Here is an 18,916-nt window from a genome sequence, read left to right as displayed (position 1 = left end):
AGATGGTTATGAGGATAAAATAGTGACAGGGGGGAAACCTGATCTCATTGGAGGATGTCTGTCATCAAGAACAGTAATGTACCAAATATTTGAAAATAATTTCTGTTGGAGTAAAGCTAACCACACGGGAGTGTGGTTTTGACTGGGGAGAAATGAAGCATTATGTGCATATTGCAAAACACCCACAGCGAAGCAAAAATCAGAGATATTTCTTATTAAGAAAAAAAAATTAAGCCAGAGAATGAAAAGACACAAAATTTCAAGCCACCATTCCATGTCCTCTCTGTGTCAGTTACAATCTTCCTTTACAATGAGCAATGCAATCCTGCCTCTGCCGCCCACAATGCCCTTTTCTAGCACAGTGGCTTTCAAGCTCTGTTATTTCAGTCAGTAAACAGAAGCAATTCCAGACAATGTCTAGTTATATAACTAGTGCTTATGAGGACTGTTGCCATGTTAATCCTTAGAAAAAGCAGTTATGATGGCACCCTTTAATGAAACCATGGTATCAGAAAAAGCAAAATATTTCTGTTCTATACAGTTCTCTTTAATGCAAAGACTTCCTTGGGTATTATCTTCCTCAAACACATTAGTGATTCCTATAAAACTAAGCTAAAGAGGGCATGGTGTTAACTGTTCATAGGATGTAGATTTGAGACCTCTTCAGGTTAATGGATTAGTAGATACTGTAGATCTGTTTAAACCACAAGGACAGAGAAGATCGAGTTGAAGATTTTCTGCCTGGCACAGGAACAAACGACGTTTATGTGAAACACTGGGAAAAAAACCCCCTGAATTCTGATAAGTTCAAAAAGAACATGTTTGTTATTACAAAATAGTTTATCAATGGCTTTAGAACATATAGCACATTTATTTGAAGCCAGTGTGAATTGAAGGAATAAAGTATCTTACTATTATTTCAAAATAGAAGCTCCAATAACACATTGATAAATGTTTATTCAATTGAGAAAATTGAAAAATACTTATATGTCCTCAAGATCCAAATTAAAAAAAACCCGATATATCTAGCTACTTGAATGCACTTTAAAAAATCTCAAAAGCGGAGAGTAGTGAAGTGAGGGAGTAACTGGATTAGCAACTGCTGGTGGGAAAAAAGAAATAGAGAAGCATCTGATTAACTCAAATTGTGGATCCAGCAGTAAGAGAAAATTACTTCATATGTGACAAGAATGGACACAGAGCACATTTTGTTGCAATAGAATAGAAAATGCCACAACTTTTTGGGTTATAGTTGAATAGTCATGGCACACTATCAAGGGTCCACATTCAAGCATACTTGCTGAGAGAAAGCCCTGAAAGGCTAATGCGTTTTAACCTGGAATTAATCTGTACACTCAGGTTAAATACTTTACTTGCAAAGATGTGGATACTTGCAGGTCTGTGGGCTGTGGGGACTATCTTCTGTGATCACCATCCATGATTCCAGGAGGCATCTCCACTGCCATCCCACATTCTTCAAGCAGCCTGGAGAAGTGGGATGGCAAAGCTATCCTCTCTTCCCTACCCCACCCCTGTTTTGCCCACAAAAGTCATAAAACAGCCTCTTTTCCAAATTCCCTTTCCAGAGCTCTCTGGCATCCTTTCACAGTTCCACTGAGCTAAGGCTATTCTCATGCCTCAGTAAGGGAGACTGTTTTGTGATTTTTGGAGGCAAATCATGGGGAAGGGAGAGGAGAGAGCTGATTCCCCTGCCCACCCGTGCTAACCACCCCCCCAGCCCAAAAGGCAAGCCCCCCCCCCCCAAGGTGTGGCTATAAAATGCGAACCAAATCAGCCTTTTAAAATGCTGGCTCATGTTGCATTTTGCCCTGTGTGGAAGGGCCCTTAGTTTCAAATTGTAATTGTGTTGCTCTTTGGTTCCAAGCCCCTTGGGAATCTTCCACACAGCCATATAACTCAGAATATCAAGGCACAATATCTGTGTTGAACTGGCTTATCTAAGTCCATCCTGCCATATATTCCAGTTCAAAGCAAAAAATGTGGGATTTTATTCAGCTGTGTGGAAGGGGCCCTTGTTTGCTATTTCAAATTTGTCCTATGATTCTGATAGTTGTGGAGTTTTTTGATCCCAAATCCTAGGTACAGATGTAAAACATTTACATAAATGGCCATAGAAAACATTTTCCCCCAAATACAATAATGTAGGGAATTAGCTCAGCTAATCAATAAAATCTTGGAAGATTATGATTGGGGAGTATATACACAATAGGGAATAAACATTTTTAATAAGAATCACCATTATGAAATTAGATACTCCCCACCATACTATGTGTTATGTTATGCCATACCATGCCATGCCGTGTTAGACCATATTAAGCTATGCTAATCCATATACCTGTCTGTCTGTCTGTCTATCTTATTCAGTGTATGAGTTACTATAATTTATATGCATTATCTCATTTTTCTATAGGGTAATTGATGTAGGTAACCAATAATGCTGACGATTCCAGGAAGTGGAATAACATTTAGTATATTACGGTATATACTACATTCTAGAAAAACATTTATCACTACCATTTTAGATGGTGTTATGAGACAGTCTGTAGTATCTTTCAAATGAGTGGCTGTTTTGTTTAAAAAGAGTTTTAGAATTACTATTTGAGAAGAAATATTAGAGCCAATAATTTTACAGGGGGGAGCCTTGCTGGGAAGAACTAAGCTAATGACTTCATCACTTACCAAAAAGCTAGAATCAAGAAATATGGAGGGACAGTGTACGTTCCCACATTTCTACTGTCATGGAAAGTGATCATTAGTGTTAGGGAGGACATTATACACTTGTTCAGGATAAAAATAGAACAACTTAATGCAGAAAATTCAGCAGAAAATCTTAGGCATCCTTGAATGAAAAGCACTGTGCTCCTGAGAGGATGAATTTCACCATGTTTGCATTAGCAGTGGACCATTTTTTAATCCCACAATCTCCCAGGGGAAGCACAAGTGGGCTTGGCGTGACCAGAAGTGATGTTGTGTCACTTTTGCGTTTGGCCTTCAGCTGCTTTTGGGAGAGGCAACTATAAAGATACCTGGAGGTTTTGAGCGTTTTGGGCAAAACCACTACATATTGCTGTGATTTTGAGCTGTAGTTTTCTGCTTGGCACTGCTGATATTTCAAATATTTTATTTACATTCAAAAGTGATCTCAGTTACATGGAATACTGTTCCAGTGATGTAATGGTTTAGGCACTGGAGTATGATTCTGGAGATGAGGGTTCGCATTCTCATTTGGGCACAAAATGCATTCAGCCTTAGAGGAAAATGATGACAAACTTCCTCTTAGCAAATCTTGTCAAGTAAACTCTGTCATAGGAAATGATTTAAAGGCACATAACGTAAGCAGGAAAGAAAACAAAAGTAATCACATTATTTGTATGTTTCTATAAAAGCTGGACAAATCCGAACATAGTCCATAATTATATTCAATACAGACAACATCTCCATGCCAGATCTTTTCAAAGTAAGTTTGGAATCTTATTGGAATTGGTAGGAAGTTCTCCAGTGTCACCCAGCACAGGATAGTCCTGGAGTGCAGTTTTGCTTTCTAACCTCAATGACCACTAATTGGCCAAGCAAGGCACCAGGATTGCCTGTTCCCCTGTGTCCCATCAGCTAGATGTGCTGTTGTATGATATAAAAAGGCCTTCTTTGCTGTGGCACCCCAGTTATAGTCTTGAAGGCCTGATTGGCATTTGGCACATGCGAATGCAAATGCGAGTGCAAAATGAACACGTATTTTAATACAAAAACTATTTTAATACAAAAGCTTTTGGGGTCTTACTGGCTTTATAGAAATTCACACATGTGGGGTTTTGAATTGGTTGATTCCTTTATTTCTTATATAATTCTAAAACTAATTGTATTGATTTACTGAGACCTTTAGACAGAGAACAGGATGCAATTACTTTAATAAACAATAAATAGTAAATGTAATCCTTCCTTCAAACAACCTACTTTCAGAATGGACCCAAGTAATTATTACCATTTTTCATAATAATGTAAACAGCATTTTTGTAAAAGGACCTCTACTGGTGACAATAATTCTTTACCAGTATTTTAATATAAGACCAAATATCTCCTGAAGTGTAAAATTGTTTCTGATTCATAGAATCATAGAACCATAGAATAGTAGAGTTGGAAGAGACCTCATGGGCCATCCAGTCCAATCCCCTGCCAAGAAACAGGAAATCGCATTTAAAGCACCCCTGACATATGGCCATCCAGCCTCTGCTTAAAAGCCTCCAAAGAAGGAGCCTCCACCACAGTCCAGGGGTGAGAGTTCCACTGCCGAACAGCCCTCACAGTAAGGAAGTTCTTCCTGATGTTCAGGTGGAATCTCCTTTCCTGTAGTTTGAAGCCATTGTTCCATGTCCTAGTCTGCAGGGCAGCAGAAAATAAGCTTGCTCCCTCCTCCCTATGACTTCTTCTCACATATTTGTATATGGCTATCATGTCTCCTCTCAGCCTTCTCTTCTCCAGGCTAAACATGCCCAGTTGTTTAACTTGTTGTCCACAAGGACTCCAAGATCTTTTTCACATGTACTGCTGTCTAGCCAGGTGTCCCCCATGATTCATTTTATGTTCTCTGTATCACTCATCTGTACATCTGGTAGCCACTTGTGGGTGATCAACCATGAGAGGGTTAATTTTCCTGTTTTACCAAACTAATCACTGTCTTCTTATCATAAATGATCAGGTATTTCAGGTGATATTGTATGTGGAAATATTGAATTAAAAGAATAAATTCCTCCCAACAGAAAATATTTTCAAATATTTATTTTATTTTATTTTATTTTTGAATAGGCAGACTACACCTTACATTATAGATAATGTGTTTAGTTTATGCATTATTTACCTCCAAGTATGCATATCACCTCCCAATCTGGACAACTGTATATATGAAGCTGGAAGATTAAATCTTTACCCAACCCATTGCCTTCATGGTATAACTCCCTATCCTTCTCAATGTTGAAGTTTTAGAAAAAATATGAAAAGAAAAATTATTCTCTCTGATGCCAAAGAAGTTTATGTATTTAACAATATTGAAAAGGAGGCTAACAGATTGCTGTGTGCCTTCAAGTAATTTCTGATTTATGAGCATCGAAAGGTGAACATTGTCACATTGCCTTTCTCTGAGAAGGCATGTCTTATCTATCCAGAGGTTTATATGGTTGAGCAGGAATCTGAACCCTGATCTCCTATCATCCCAGCACAGCACTCAAACCATTATACGTCACTGGGAAGATTTAAATCACTTTTCCTCATTCAAATGGTCTACACTGGAGCCATAAGCACTTAACTTGTGAGAACTAAGAAATTACAGCCATCTATATGATATATTTTGAATATTGCAAGTAGGCGGCAACTTTAAACATACATATTGTATATTGGGATGGGGGATTTATGATTATTCAAATATTGCATTCCATAATCTCAAATCATTGCAATGCTGGCTGGAAAGGATGATAGCTGGGCTCTACCATCAAGAGGTCCTACTCTTTATATTAATTATCAAGATACAAAATACTGAAAAGCATTGTCGGGCACATAGACATTCTGTCTTTGTATGGAGCTTTCCTTCTTATGAGCACTTTCTCATTATTAGCAGTGGAAATGCATCCAAAGCATGTTTTCTCCTACTTATTTAACACATATAGAATGTGAAGATCATAAATACTGGGATCCAGTGCAAGTGTAAAAGTCTACACCATTTGAAATATAAATATTTTGCCAGGCATTTGACCAATTCCTCAATAAATGCTTACGTTGGCGATTCATGTTTTCTGGCTCTATCTTGTAAGGTTCCGTATTTTAAACAACCTATCTCAACATCTGTGTTAATGTAGTCCATTTGCCATTAATTTTGTAATGAAGAGCTCTACAAATGAAATGAGATAGCATTAGACTGTTGATAATCCCCTGTCCCATGTTATAGCTATGTTTTAAAAATGATTTTATGCTGTTTGCTGACCAATCCCCGAACAACAAGACCACACACACAAAAAATAGGTTGAACTAAAGGCAACTTTATTAACATGTCATCTGTTTAAATTACATTCCTTTAGTTTTATAGGAAAGTGGAATGCAACATAATGTGGGAAGACCAATCCCAAGGTCCACATCTTCTAGCTGCATAACCTCTACCGAGGGCAAAACCTGAGACCAGCCTCTCTTTATACCTTCCAGTCACTTGATGCACAGGAGCAGTTCCAAAATCTGATTATTCACCAAAAGCATCCTTTCTCCCCACCACCTGCCATTGGGAACGTATTTAAGATTCCACCCTAGCCAATTCCCCAAACTGTAGTGTAGGGTAGGAAAAAAGTGAAATGGGGAAAGATTCTTACCCAGCCCCAAAGCAACTAAAGAACGGACACTGTGACACCTGTAGAAAGGTGGGTTAATGAACTGTAGCAGAAGAAGTAGAAGCCTTAAATAGGCTCCACTAAGGCTGTCCACCTCTCCCAACATCCTGGTATGTAGTGCTAAGATGCAATATTAAATCCAGCTTCAGTCCTGCAAAAACCACCAAAGCAACCTCCCATCTCTACACTGCATTAGCAGTGGTGGTGGTGGTGGGGGGGGGGTGTTAAATAATAACACATTTTAATATGAGAGTTAACTAAATTGTTTTTAAATTTGTACATCATCTGGTTTTGAATTGCACCTTGTTTTAACATATACATTGGTGAGAAAACAAAATATTATGCCAATCAATAAATGTAATATAAACTTTTGACAATGCCGACTCCTGACTTCTTCCTCCTAATGTGGTCTGCCATTTTAGGTTTAAAAAACAGAATTCTAAAATGGTTTTCTCACTGTCCTCTGAAATAGTAGAGCCCAATAGATTTGCATCATATGATTAAATTGCATGGATAAGAGAGAAAAAATGAAATAATAGACAGATAAAGTGAGACCCTTTCTGCTGATAGTATGGTGATGACAAGGGAATTTTGCTGTCTGTCTTGTCCATGCCAGCAACAAAGAGGGGAAAGTAATTAGGATTTCCTATTTCCATCAATGTCTTCTAATCTCGGTGTTATTTGCCATTGATTCGTTTTCTGTCTACATACATTGAAAAGTCCAGGGAAAGGTGAGACTTGAAAGGCATTACATTGATTTTCTTGGCATTTTAACCATCGGCAACAACAACAAAAAAAAATGACATTTGCAATTGAAGTAGCAAGGTCACGACAGAGCCTCTGGATCTAAAGTCTAGTCCATCAATAATCTGGAAACATCAATCTGTTGAAATAAATAACAGATATGATTCAAGCAATAGGCATCACAAAGTAAGTTTGGGAGATTAGTATTTTAAAAGACCACCACTGCCTTGAATGGTTAAGTTAAACATTGTCCCACCACTGTAATGTGAAGTAATCTTAGCTCTTGATCTGCCTCATGAATAGAAACAAATGTATTCATTCATATCACTCCTAGTCAGAAGGTATTTGCAACCCCTAATTTCACCAGGAATAGGAAATTTAATTAAGACATTATTCATCAACATGATAGCGAATGTAGATAGCACTGCCAGGAATATGGTTCCTGTTTTGCTTGTTCTGATGCTAGGAAGAGATGCCTTTTCCTCAGTAACCTATTCTATTTTTCTTAATTGCAGATCGAATCTGGAGACACTGGAGATGTGTACAAGATTCGGGTCAGCTGTGATGATTTACCAGGCTTTGAGGGCTGGCATTTGAAGTCTTTTGAAATGGAAGAGCTATACACTAATCGAGTGGTGAACTTTGACTGTAACTGTTGGTTTTCTCTTAGCCGGGAACATGGAGAGGTAGTAAAAGAATTCCCTGCAGTGAATGAGCACCAGAAACCTTTACCAGGTAAAAATAGCAGAGAAAGGGGGAACAATCTCAACTAGACATTGGGGAGGAAATCAGTGCAGCAAAAGTTTTTTTGTTAAGTCTTCATCACCTTAAAAACAAATGCTTTATGCTTCACGCTAATATTCAGAGTCATTCTAATTAAATGAACAACTGTGTATAACAATTGTTGCGTTCTGTGTTTAAGTCGGAGAGTTATAATTATACTTGTAAAAGATAAAGCATATAATTTAGCATAATAGAAGCCATTTTTGGTAGATTGAACACTGAATTATTTCACTTATGAAGACTTGAGTTGCTGAAGTGTTTATCAGGAATGATTTTCTTGTGAAATAAAAATGTTGCTTTATTTCTCGGGGTGTTTCTGCAGCGTTCTATATTTCAGAGCCACTAAATATCCTTCCCTTTGTGGTTGCATCAGTCAAAGTGGAATAGCTGATCGACAAGGGAGACTTGGGCCTGACAGAAGAGAGGCGGATTCCCATCTGGCCTCGTTCACAAGGCCTTCAAAACCTCTGGGTTTAGAAAGCCTTGTGAATAATGCCAGTTGAGGAACTGATGCTTTTTTGTTAAGCTGAGGCTGAGACCAGAGGGAGTTGCACAGCTTCCCCTTTCGGCTGACAGACAAGGGAAAGGGCGAATTACATTGCACAACAAATCTTTATTTTGGGAGGTTACATTACAATCGATGGCACACTCAAGTAAATACAGTATTTCATAATTCTCATCCCGGGTTAAGCTCTGAAGAAGCCAGTTCTCTCTCCATTCACAGTTCCCAGACACACCTTCCCCTTCAGACTCCCTAAACTAATGTTAAAGGTTTTCCCACTCCCATTCATTAAACTGGCCACTGTTTCTGCAACAGTAGCAAATAGGAGACAGTGGAGTCTTTCACCCTCTTCCTAACTACACCGCACTGAAGGCGCATCTGCACTATAGAATCAATGCAGTTTGACAGCACTGTCACCACCATGGATCAATGCTATGGGATCCTTGGATTTATAGTTTAGTAAAGCCCCAACATTTTTGGACAGACTTAAATTACAATTTATCTGGCCAAGAAAAATAAGGCCCTTTCTACACTGCCATATAATCCAGATTATCAAAGCAGATAATCCACATTATCGGCTTTGAATGGGATTATATGAGTCTACACTGCCAATTCAGAGAAGATAATCTGGATTTTATATGGCAGTGTAGAAGGGGCCTGGGAGAGTGTGGCTTACCCAGTGCATTTTGATGGCTGAGCAGGGATTTGAACCTTGATCTCCAGAGTTCTCAAAACAATTGCACTATACTGGATCTTGTGTCTTACCAAACTACAAACCTGGTCCAGGTTCCTTTTTTGATCAGCCGTTTGCACAGGACAAACTGGGGCAGGTGACATCATAACACTGGTAGTTTAAATCAACTTATTATTATCATATTTATTTATTTATTTATTTATTTATTTATTTATTTATTTATTTATTATTAACTTTATTTACATTTCACCTTTCTCCCTGTAGTGACTTAAGGTAGCTTACAGTTACACAATCCAATAACTATTTAAACCAAGGCAAATACAAAAATAAAAAAAAACAAATATTAATGTGGATATATAAAGTTTAAATGTAATTAAAATTACATTTAAAACACCATCACCCCCAAATCTCACCCACAACCTCCACAGCATTGTGCCCCCATCCTCCCCCAAATGCCTGCTGGCAAAAATGCCTTATAACCTCATCACATTTGGTCCGAGAAGCATCGTCTCCCTGCTTCTCTGTTCTACCATCACATTGCCAGCATGGAGTCCCCTGGATAAAAGCCTGGATAAAACTAGCTCATTATACCCCATGGAACATGCTGGGGAAGCTATGGAGGTATGTCTACTCAGTAGGCCTACACTGCCTGCTTTGTGGCACATTCCCATCAACTGTCATGTCTGGCATCGCTTTGAAACAGAATGCCTTCTTGTTTAGAATTGCACCACATAAGCAAAATCCATTGTAAATTATTTTGGGGGAAGGAAGGTGCCCCCCAGCCAACAGCCCCTGTGCTTAAGCGCACCTAAGCACAATGGTAAATCTGACACTGATCCTAGGGTTGGACAGTGGGCCCAGTTTGGATATAGGTTCCATCACAATCTCTAGCTTGGATTCTTCAGTGATTGTGTTCATAATAGCTGTGTAATGGCAAAAGTAGCATGGTTACTGACTGTGTTGCTTCATTTGTTACAACTATGTCGGTATTTTCCTGTTATCTAGCTACTAGGAGAACACAAAATCACAAAAATGTTAACTGAGTGTGCTGTTGGCACTGCCTTATTGTATCAGCCGCTACTGGTGTGACAAATCATTGGAATGGGCTACAAATAGTTTATTTATAGTGTTGCCATGTGCCCAAAAGAGAAAAATACTGTGTAGCATTGAAAGAAACATGGGTAGCAGGTGGCAGTTTCTAATTATGTTGTATTAGTTGCCAGGTTTTAGTGTGAACATTTGTGTGTTCCTAAAGACACCTGCCCAGCTACTGCACAATACCTTGTTTGGGCATTTATGGGGTTCAAAGCATAACCAAAAAAAAGAATTAGAAAAATAACAGCTGCACTTATCGATACAGTGGAATTTCAATAGATGAAAAAGAACAACAATATTGCAAATAAATCTTTATAGACAGTTATATATAAAATATAAGTAATTGATGTGAAAAAATTGCATTCTAAGTAATATCGAGCAGAATCCTGTCTTGTTCTTTCACAGATAGAGTATTGCCATTGCATGGACATAACCTTATCACAAAAGCCAGATGAAGTGTCCCACTTTGCCTGACTTCACCAAAGAAACAGAGGGGCAGGGAGGTGGATCCAATGCCCTGCACTCCACTCCCTTGCAGCGGTGCTTCCCCAATCACACGTGGGAAGCGTCGCCCGAGTGGCGAGAATCCATGCTGGATCCATTGGAGCCAGCACAACACAGGTAGGCTCCTGTGTTGAGAGGGAAGTGTCGCATGACGTTTCTACTCCAATTATGAGTGGAGCCTCTGCCAGAAGTCCAGTGATATAGTGGGATAAGCACTGCAGCATGCCCATCTGTCGCTGGACTGGCGGGAAAGCATCCTAAGATGCTTCCCAAGCCCCATCTGATGAGGTGGAAAATGGGCACATGCGACGAATTGTGCGTGTGTGGAAAAATAGTGGGAATGCTCTGACATATCCTCTGCCCACTCCAGCCCCCCATTGATAAACAATCAAACCCTTCCCATACAGAAATTAAAAATCAGAAAGAAATTATAGTTAGAGAGCTCCCTGAGAGCTCATGCCTCTAGGCTTAACTCTACCTTTAAGTACCTTTAAGAACATTTAAGTAGGAAAAACGACCGTAATTCTAGTGCGAGTTGCTGTTATAGGAGGTATACCATGAGATGTAAATTGCTCAGCTCCTGTTTCTTAATGAAAACAAGTTCACATCATATCTTTGTGCTTCCCATTTTAGACTCTCTGTTTCCAAATCTATATTTCTGGTATATCTTGAAAGTCCTCTCCAGAGCGAGATGGTTGTCCTGACATTATGATTAATACAAGACACCTACTATTCACAATATGGTGGGCAGTTGTAACCCTACAGATATTTTTGGCTACAGCCTTCATAATTCCTCATCTCCTTGTTGAGGCTGAAATAAAGTCTAGGTCAACAAGCACTTGGAGGACCACAGTTGCCCACAACACTACCATGCTATTATGGTGAAGTGTACACTTCAGATCTATTTTACTGAGCTGTTTTTGTTAGTATTAGTGTGGGTTGTTGTTTGTTTCCATCTGTATAATTGTATAGCATAAAAGCAATCCAGTAATACGAGTGTTCTTGACCTAATATTTTTCTTTGTAGTGCATAAATATATCATCTCTGTTCATACTGGTGATCTGTGGGGAGCAGAAACCTTTGCAAACCTTTATATAACAGTTTATGGTGAAAGAGGAGATACCGGCATCAGGAAACTGCAACACTCTCTCATACCAGGAGAAAAGTTTCAAAGGAACAAGGTGCTATAAGTATCAATATAATATAAAATATACTAACCCTCTTTGAGTATGAGTTGTAAAGACACAAAGAAGCCAACCTTAAGTCATAAAACGCAGTGGTTTGCATGTCACCAACAAGTCTGCAGTTTTATTATATTCTTCAAGACAATTAGAAAAGAACCCGTTAACTTATTTTTTATCATAGTAGCAAATTATCCAAGATTGGGTTTAGATAGTTGAGATCCTGCATCAGTTTAAAAGGTGGGGCTGGGAGCGGGGCGGGGGGGGGGGAGGGAAGGGTGTGTGAGCACTTTTGCCAGTTTCCACATTGGTGGTCTGGCTTTGTTCTGCAGTGGACTAGACGGTGGTGTTGCTGGATGGAGAAGAGCCTTCCATGGAAAACAAACCATTTCTGGGCTAAGAATAAATAATAGTTGTAGACATTTCATCTTGACTGTGTTCCAGTTCCTGTGCTCAAGACCAGAGTCTCAGAGCCAGTGACACAACCTCAGCAGACGCTTCATATTTTATTTCCCTCCACATCTGGAAATTTTTTATTTATTATTTATTTATTACATGCATTTATACCCCGCCCTTCTCCCCGAGGGGACTCAGAGCAGCTTGATAATGATATCAAGCTTTAAAAATGATGGATCAAGCCTTGAGTTGGACAAAGGGAAACATCGAGGAAGCCACTGTTTGCCCAGGATTAATTCTTGGCAGAAGGTGGCTTCCCAGATGATCCTCTTTGCCCTACTCAAGGCTTGTTATATCCTGTTTCTTTTTCCCAGATGTAGAGGGAGTGGAAATGCACATGCTCCAGCTGTGGGTGCATTTGCTCCAAATGCATTGGGCTTGCAGTTATTTCATTCAGGGTTAGTTTTTGACTTACAATTCCCAAATTCCTCAGCCTGTATTGTTACTGATCATATTGGCTGAAGCAATACCCTGGGACCTATAAGCCTCATAAGTAACCTTTCCAGTATCTGGTCCCAGCAGAATACATGGCAAAAGTATCATATATTCTGATGTATAAGTCTTGAAATTTTAATTTTAAAAATCTGTGGTTGAACTTAGGTTGGTAAAGGTTTCCCCTGACATTAAGTCTAGTCGTGTCCAACTCTGGGAGTTGGTTCTCATCTCCATTTCTAAGTTGAAGAGCTGGTGTTGTCAGTAGACACCTCAAGGTCATGTGGCCAGCATGACTGCATGGAGCACTATTACCTTCCCACTGGAGTGGTACCTATTGATCTACTCACATTTACATGTTTTCGAACTGCTAGGTTGGCAGAAGCTGGGGCTAACAGCAGGAGCTCACCCTGCTCCCTAGATTTGAATCTCCAACCTTTCGATCAGCAAGTTAAGCAGCTCAGAGGTTTAATACAAGAACTTTGTCTGTCTCTGGAGAACTTAATAGATGCACCAGTCTCTCCCCTATCTCTGCCACAACACTGCTTCTAGTCTTTTTAAATGCCTGGGCAGAACTATTTTGAGTTAGCAGCTCTGATATTTCCCCTCAAGGAATCACCAAAAGAGTAGAGGAGGTTGCCACTTATTTTAGGTTATCCTAATCCCTTGGTTTTCACCACTCAGTTGAGAGAAATGAGTGGTTCCTTTCTTTGAAAAGAGTTAATACTCTACCTTAACTTTTAATAAAAAGTTATCTCTTGGTAAGATAACAAAAAAAGCATTTTTGAATGCCTGGGCAGGAAAATAACAGTGGCCAGGGGCAGCTGGCCACCTGGGACAGCTGGCGAATTGAGACAGCACTGGCACTTTCCTGTCTTCATGGAATGACTTAATACTAGTTCTCAGATCATATCAAAATCAGTAATTTTGGACCCAAAAGATATCCTTGATTTATACATGAGATTGACTTATACATGAGTATGCTCAGTAGTTTTGCTGCTTAAAAAACTTCCTTCCTTCCTTCCTTCCTTCCTTCCTTCCTTCCTTCCTTCCTTCCTTCCTTCCTTCCTTCCTTCCTTCCTTCCTTCCTTCAGGAGTGTTAAAAAACAAGCAAGAGATATCTTTAAGGACCTTATCACATTAGCATATGGATTCACAATGCATTATGGCAAATTTGTGGGGTACCGGTGAGGTGAGGGACTTGGAGAACCCATCGCCTCATGCCCTGCATTGCCCGACTTACCACTTGCCTCATCCCACAGAAAGAAGGGCCCAGCACCTGGCTTTCCCCTGTTGTTGCAAATGCAACATAGGAAATCTCCCGTGTTGCCACCTCAGCAGCTCACAACACTTTCCCCTTTCACCATGGAGCCCTGCGGGAAGTAGATGTACACTGTGTAATGGGCTCTGTGGCAAAAGGGGAGAGGAACTGGCATACAACGGGCAAATTAACAAGTTTGATGAGGTTGTAAAAGAGACAATCTTAAAGTTATCTCAGATTCCAGGGCCGTGGGAATAGAAAGCTTTGCTCTTTCCTGAACTTTGTTGAAAATAGGCACTGGATTGAAAACAGAGTAGCAAAGGACATACAAAAAGATAAAAGACACAAAATGGTGTGAAACATAGGCATATAAAAAGAAAGGAGTGGGTTGCTTTTGCTAATGGCATCACATAGACAATAGACATGCTTGTTTGATCACCGTCCACAGATCAATTGCAAAAAATAAAAATAACAAGGGGCATATGAAGTATGAGCTGAGAAATAATTGTATTTCCCCTGAGAGAATCAAAAGACATGAGTGTTGAAAAAATCATTTATGTCTACTGTAACAAATGGTAACAAATGAAAGTTCCAATTCTGGAAAGTGATTTCATTTAGCAAGAGCTGCATAAAACTACACACAATATCTAGCTCAATAGGCTTTCACATATTTCATCTTTGTTGTTTGTCAGTTCTTATTAGGAGCCTTTTCAAGACTTAAATCCCCTTTTAGGCTGTTTTGCTCCTCCGATATCTAGAGCAGGGTTTTGTTTTGTTTTTAAACAACCTATGATCTATGTATCTCCAGGAGTTTTGTTGGTGAGCTTCAGAGAGGTCTGTAAACTGGGTGCAGAAACAATTGCTTTTGCTTTGATTTATTTTCTGTTACTTCGAATTTTTCCTCCCTCTGTAAATTTTCAGGATAAACAGATAGTGTTTTCACTGTTAAAGGCTGGTCTGTATGAAATAAATTGATTTCAAATACAGTAAACTAAATTAAATGCAAAACTTTGTGTTTTATACTTATGTGTTTTTTCCTAGAGAAGGGTCCTGAAGTTTCAGATTTTATGTTACATCATTCTGGCCTGAAATACAGTTATATTAAGATATTAACCAACTTTTAAAATCTTTGTTTCAAAATGTAAATCTTCTTCAGGTTGATTCATTTTTAATGGAAGCTGTGTCATTGGGCCACCTGAAGAAGATAGTTGTAGGGCATGATGGAGAAGGATATGGAGCTGGAATATTCTTGAAAATGATAACAATTAAGAAGTCAGAAAACTCAGATAAAGAATGGCTCTTCCTGTGTTGGAACTGGCTGGATACTCATATGGGAATCTGTGACACAGTCTGTGAGATTGAAACAATAGGTAGGTTCACACTATTGGTAGTGCTTCTATCTGATATTGCTAAATGTACCTGGCCGCCTAAGCATTTCTGTTTTTGACCAGTCTCAGAAGAGTGGGGCTGTTTACACACTGTGCTCTCAAACTACAACAGTAGTGGGAGCAAAGTCCAGACTTAACCTCATTCAGCCCTGCTGGATGGTCACGTTTATATGGACTGTCTTTTGTCACCACGATAGCCAGCCACAGAGCTCCAGAAAGTTCCAGGCTATTGCTAGTCCCCTTTGCTGACATGAGCAAAGAACAAAGGAAACAAGAAGGATTTGCTTATGTCAGCAAATATGTCTGGCAATAGCTGACAATTTTCTGGTGCTCCATGGCCAGTTGCTTTGGCAACAAAAGACAGCCTGGATAAATTCCATTCCCTTTTCCAGTGCTACAGAGTGCAGAGAAAGAGGGACGGCAGCCCTAATCGGTGTAGATAGTTGGGCTAGTTCAAATTAGAGTTGGCTGTCCTGTCCACGCCAAACTTGAAGTGCAGAGTTGCTCTGGAGTTTGGGGAAAACTCTGGAGCAACCCCTGACTTTTGACAATGGAGGGCAAAACTTGGTTAATCCATTTTAGCGTGCATTATGAGTCAAAGTCCCTGGAACAAAGTGTAGTTGTCCAAGAGGGACTTCTAGCCTGTTTCGGTTTTTTTGGCCATTATAGACAGGCCCTAAGAGGTATTTTATATTTAATTTTGATACTTGATGGTTGACAGTTCATATTAAACAGAGGATCTGGAGAAACAGACATGTCAGGAGTCTAGTAGAAGATGACTTCTTTGCCCTTCAGCTAACCCCAATCCTCACCCCAAAAAGCCTGGACAAATTTGCTGGATGCTGGCGCTGTGGCACATTAAATTGAGAAGGAAGAAGTCCATGTGTGAAAATCATGCAGAGGCAACTACATGAAGAAATAGCTCACATGATTTTTTATCGATTTTCCTTTTTCCTTCCTCCATCTCTGAACCATGCAGCAATGTGCTATCTACTCTTGGAGTACTTGGGAAGCTGCCAGAAGGAGATGTCAAACTCAGCTGTCCTAATTATGTGGCGAATATGCTAATAGCAGTAATATTAACATAATATTACATTGAAACAGAATTGTATTAGTTGTTTCCACTCTCTCTGTTTTCCTATTGAGAGACATCCTTTCTGACATCTATGAGAATCTATGACTTCTTCCAAAACACACATTAATTTCATATGTAATGTTTTTGGGGATTGTGAATTGAAATAGTAGCCTAGAACACATCTTTTGGCTGCATAGCACAAAGGGAAATCAGCAGTGGTGAACAATCTATTTTTAGGAAGGATTTTTTCAGTTGGAAGACAATTTTAAATCACGGATATATCATATTTGACTATATTTTATAACTGGGACATAAAAGGATTTAAAACTTCACATTTAAGGCATCACATAGTTGACATGGAAGGGTGGGCAGATGGCAGGTAGTGATATTAAATATCTGGCAGCATTTGGTAAATAACACTCAAGGGTAATGAGTATTTTGACAGTTTACATTTGAGTCTTCATATTTGAAGCATGCCAAAATCAAAACAAACACCCAAATTTTCAAAGAATCATTTAATATTCTAAACATGTAAGTGGATTTGAAAAGTTCTCATTCAGAATGTGAATGCTAGAAAATGCCCTGGAGTTTGAGTATTTACATATTCATTCCAGCTGTATCTAAGGATGGATGGATGGATCAGTTTATTTCTGGTTCATGTTAGTATTTCATTCATTTATAAGTCCTGTATATCCCATGAAGAATAACTCTGTGTGTGTGTGTGTGTGTTGTTGCATGAAAAAGTGCATATAGACATGGAAGTACTTCATATTTTGAATACATTTTGTCATAACCTATATTTCATCAAAACAGAAGGTTTCTAAATGTAATTTATGTCAAAACACACATTCTATTAGTTTAGTTATATTCTATACCATTTGGTACATGTTTTGATATATTGTATTGAGCTGAGAACTGCATTGCAAAGTGTGAAGAGGCAAAACGTGAAGGGTAATTACATCCTAATTTTCACATTATTCTAAGAACTGCAAAGAACATATTCCTCAGACATTCTTGCATCTTGCTAGTATGAATTGATCGCAATTGTTCTGATCCGCTATTCTATGTATGGAGGGACTTTGACAATCCAAATTGATTCTTTGAATTGCACCAGGTAATTGGACAGAAAGGAATGTCAGTCATAATTTTTTCATTTAAATAGAAAGTAAGGATTCCTGTCCCAAAAGAGTCTGGGGAGTCTACAATCAACACTGGGAATTCAGTATCTTCCATTAGGATCTATTCTAGAAGAACTCTTCTTGATCAATTGTTATGCAGGGAAATCATCTATAAAATTAAGCCAATTGTTGTCAGAGGTACAGTGACGCAGATAGTGATAGCAATAAAGGTGTAAATAACAAATATATAACAATAATATCAAGTATCAAATAAAAAGTTTCCTATGTCAGAGAGAGTTGCTTATGAGGTACTCACATAGGGCAGGTTATTGCATGTCTATGATGTATCTCTACTGTCTAATTATAGCTGTTTGATACCATTTTAACTGCCATGATTCCATCCTAATATACTACCTTATCACATGGGGAAGCCCCCCCCCCCCATTCTGTTTTGCCAGCAGGTTTAGTGAAACGGCAGGCATGGGGGCAATTCCGCTGTCCGGTGAGGCGACACTTCATACAGGCATCAGCCAAACTGGACAGGAGCATGTTGGTTCCATTGTAGCCAGCACAACACAAAAACCTCTCATGTTGCTGGGAAAGCATTTGGCGATGCTTTTACCCCAGTTGGGAGCAGAGCCACAGGTGACATTGTCTGATGGCTACCATGGGGTTCCATCCCCGAAGAAATCTCTAAGTGTCCTACAACACTTATTTTGAACAATGTGATGAGGTAGCTAATATACTCTGGAATTGCAGTTTGGAGATACCTCAAATGCTCAGATCACTACCCCAGAATGACTCTTATGCTGAGCTCTCTGGTAGTTCATTCAAAGCACCATATGAAACTGTAGATTGCAGAATGCTTCAGAATGGAGCTATGGCTTTAAGATGATATAAGAAATAGAGTTGTGTAATGTGGATACACCTCATATATTGAGACTAGAAAAATCTTCATTTGTTGAATTTCTGCTCTGCTTGCAGTCATAAAAGACACAAGAATGCTGCCATGGAAAGTGCATTCATGCTTATTATCCACAGTATATTAAACCTAATCAATCATCTACTCTTGATTGCTGACTTAATGGTGCAGATGTAGTGAACAGGCACAGAATTGTTCAGGGGATTTTAAACACTACTGCATGAAGATCTGGCAAATACCGCTTGTTTGATTTATTATACTTTCACTTAGCAGTAGTATCATGCAGCATGTTACTGTTTATGACCTGACTGCAAGTTTATTTCACTGACGCCATCTCCACCTGTCACTGTCTCTTGCACTAAATAGTGTTTGTAAGTG

General features: G+C 39.1%; 1 protein-coding gene across 4 annotated transcripts in view; it reads left to right on the top strand.

The window, feature by feature from the left end:
* Nucleotides 1-18,916, top strand: part of rp1 (RP1 axonemal microtubule associated) — a 270,471-nt gene that overhangs the window by 163,936 nt on the left and 87,619 nt on the right. For all 4 annotated transcript variants that reach the window (XM_062980362.1, XM_062980361.1, XM_016995666.2 and 1 more), the window contains exons 33-35: nucleotides 7,643-7,862; nucleotides 11,732-11,886; nucleotides 15,192-15,405. In XM_062980362.1, coding sequence (XP_062836432.1) covers nucleotides 7,643-7,862; nucleotides 11,732-11,886; nucleotides 15,192-15,405 — 589 coding nt within the window. The remainder of the gene's footprint in view (nucleotides 1-7,642; nucleotides 7,863-11,731; nucleotides 11,887-15,191; nucleotides 15,406-18,916) is intronic.

This window comes from Anolis carolinensis, chromosome 4, assembly GCF_035594765.1.
Source record: "Anolis carolinensis isolate JA03-04 chromosome 4, rAnoCar3.1.pri, whole genome shotgun sequence".
NCBI classification, from domain to species: domain Eukaryota; kingdom Metazoa; phylum Chordata; class Lepidosauria; order Squamata; family Dactyloidae; genus Anolis; species Anolis carolinensis.
The sequence above is the reverse complement of the archived record's forward strand: the minus strand, read 5'-3'. Positions and strand labels throughout refer to the sequence as shown.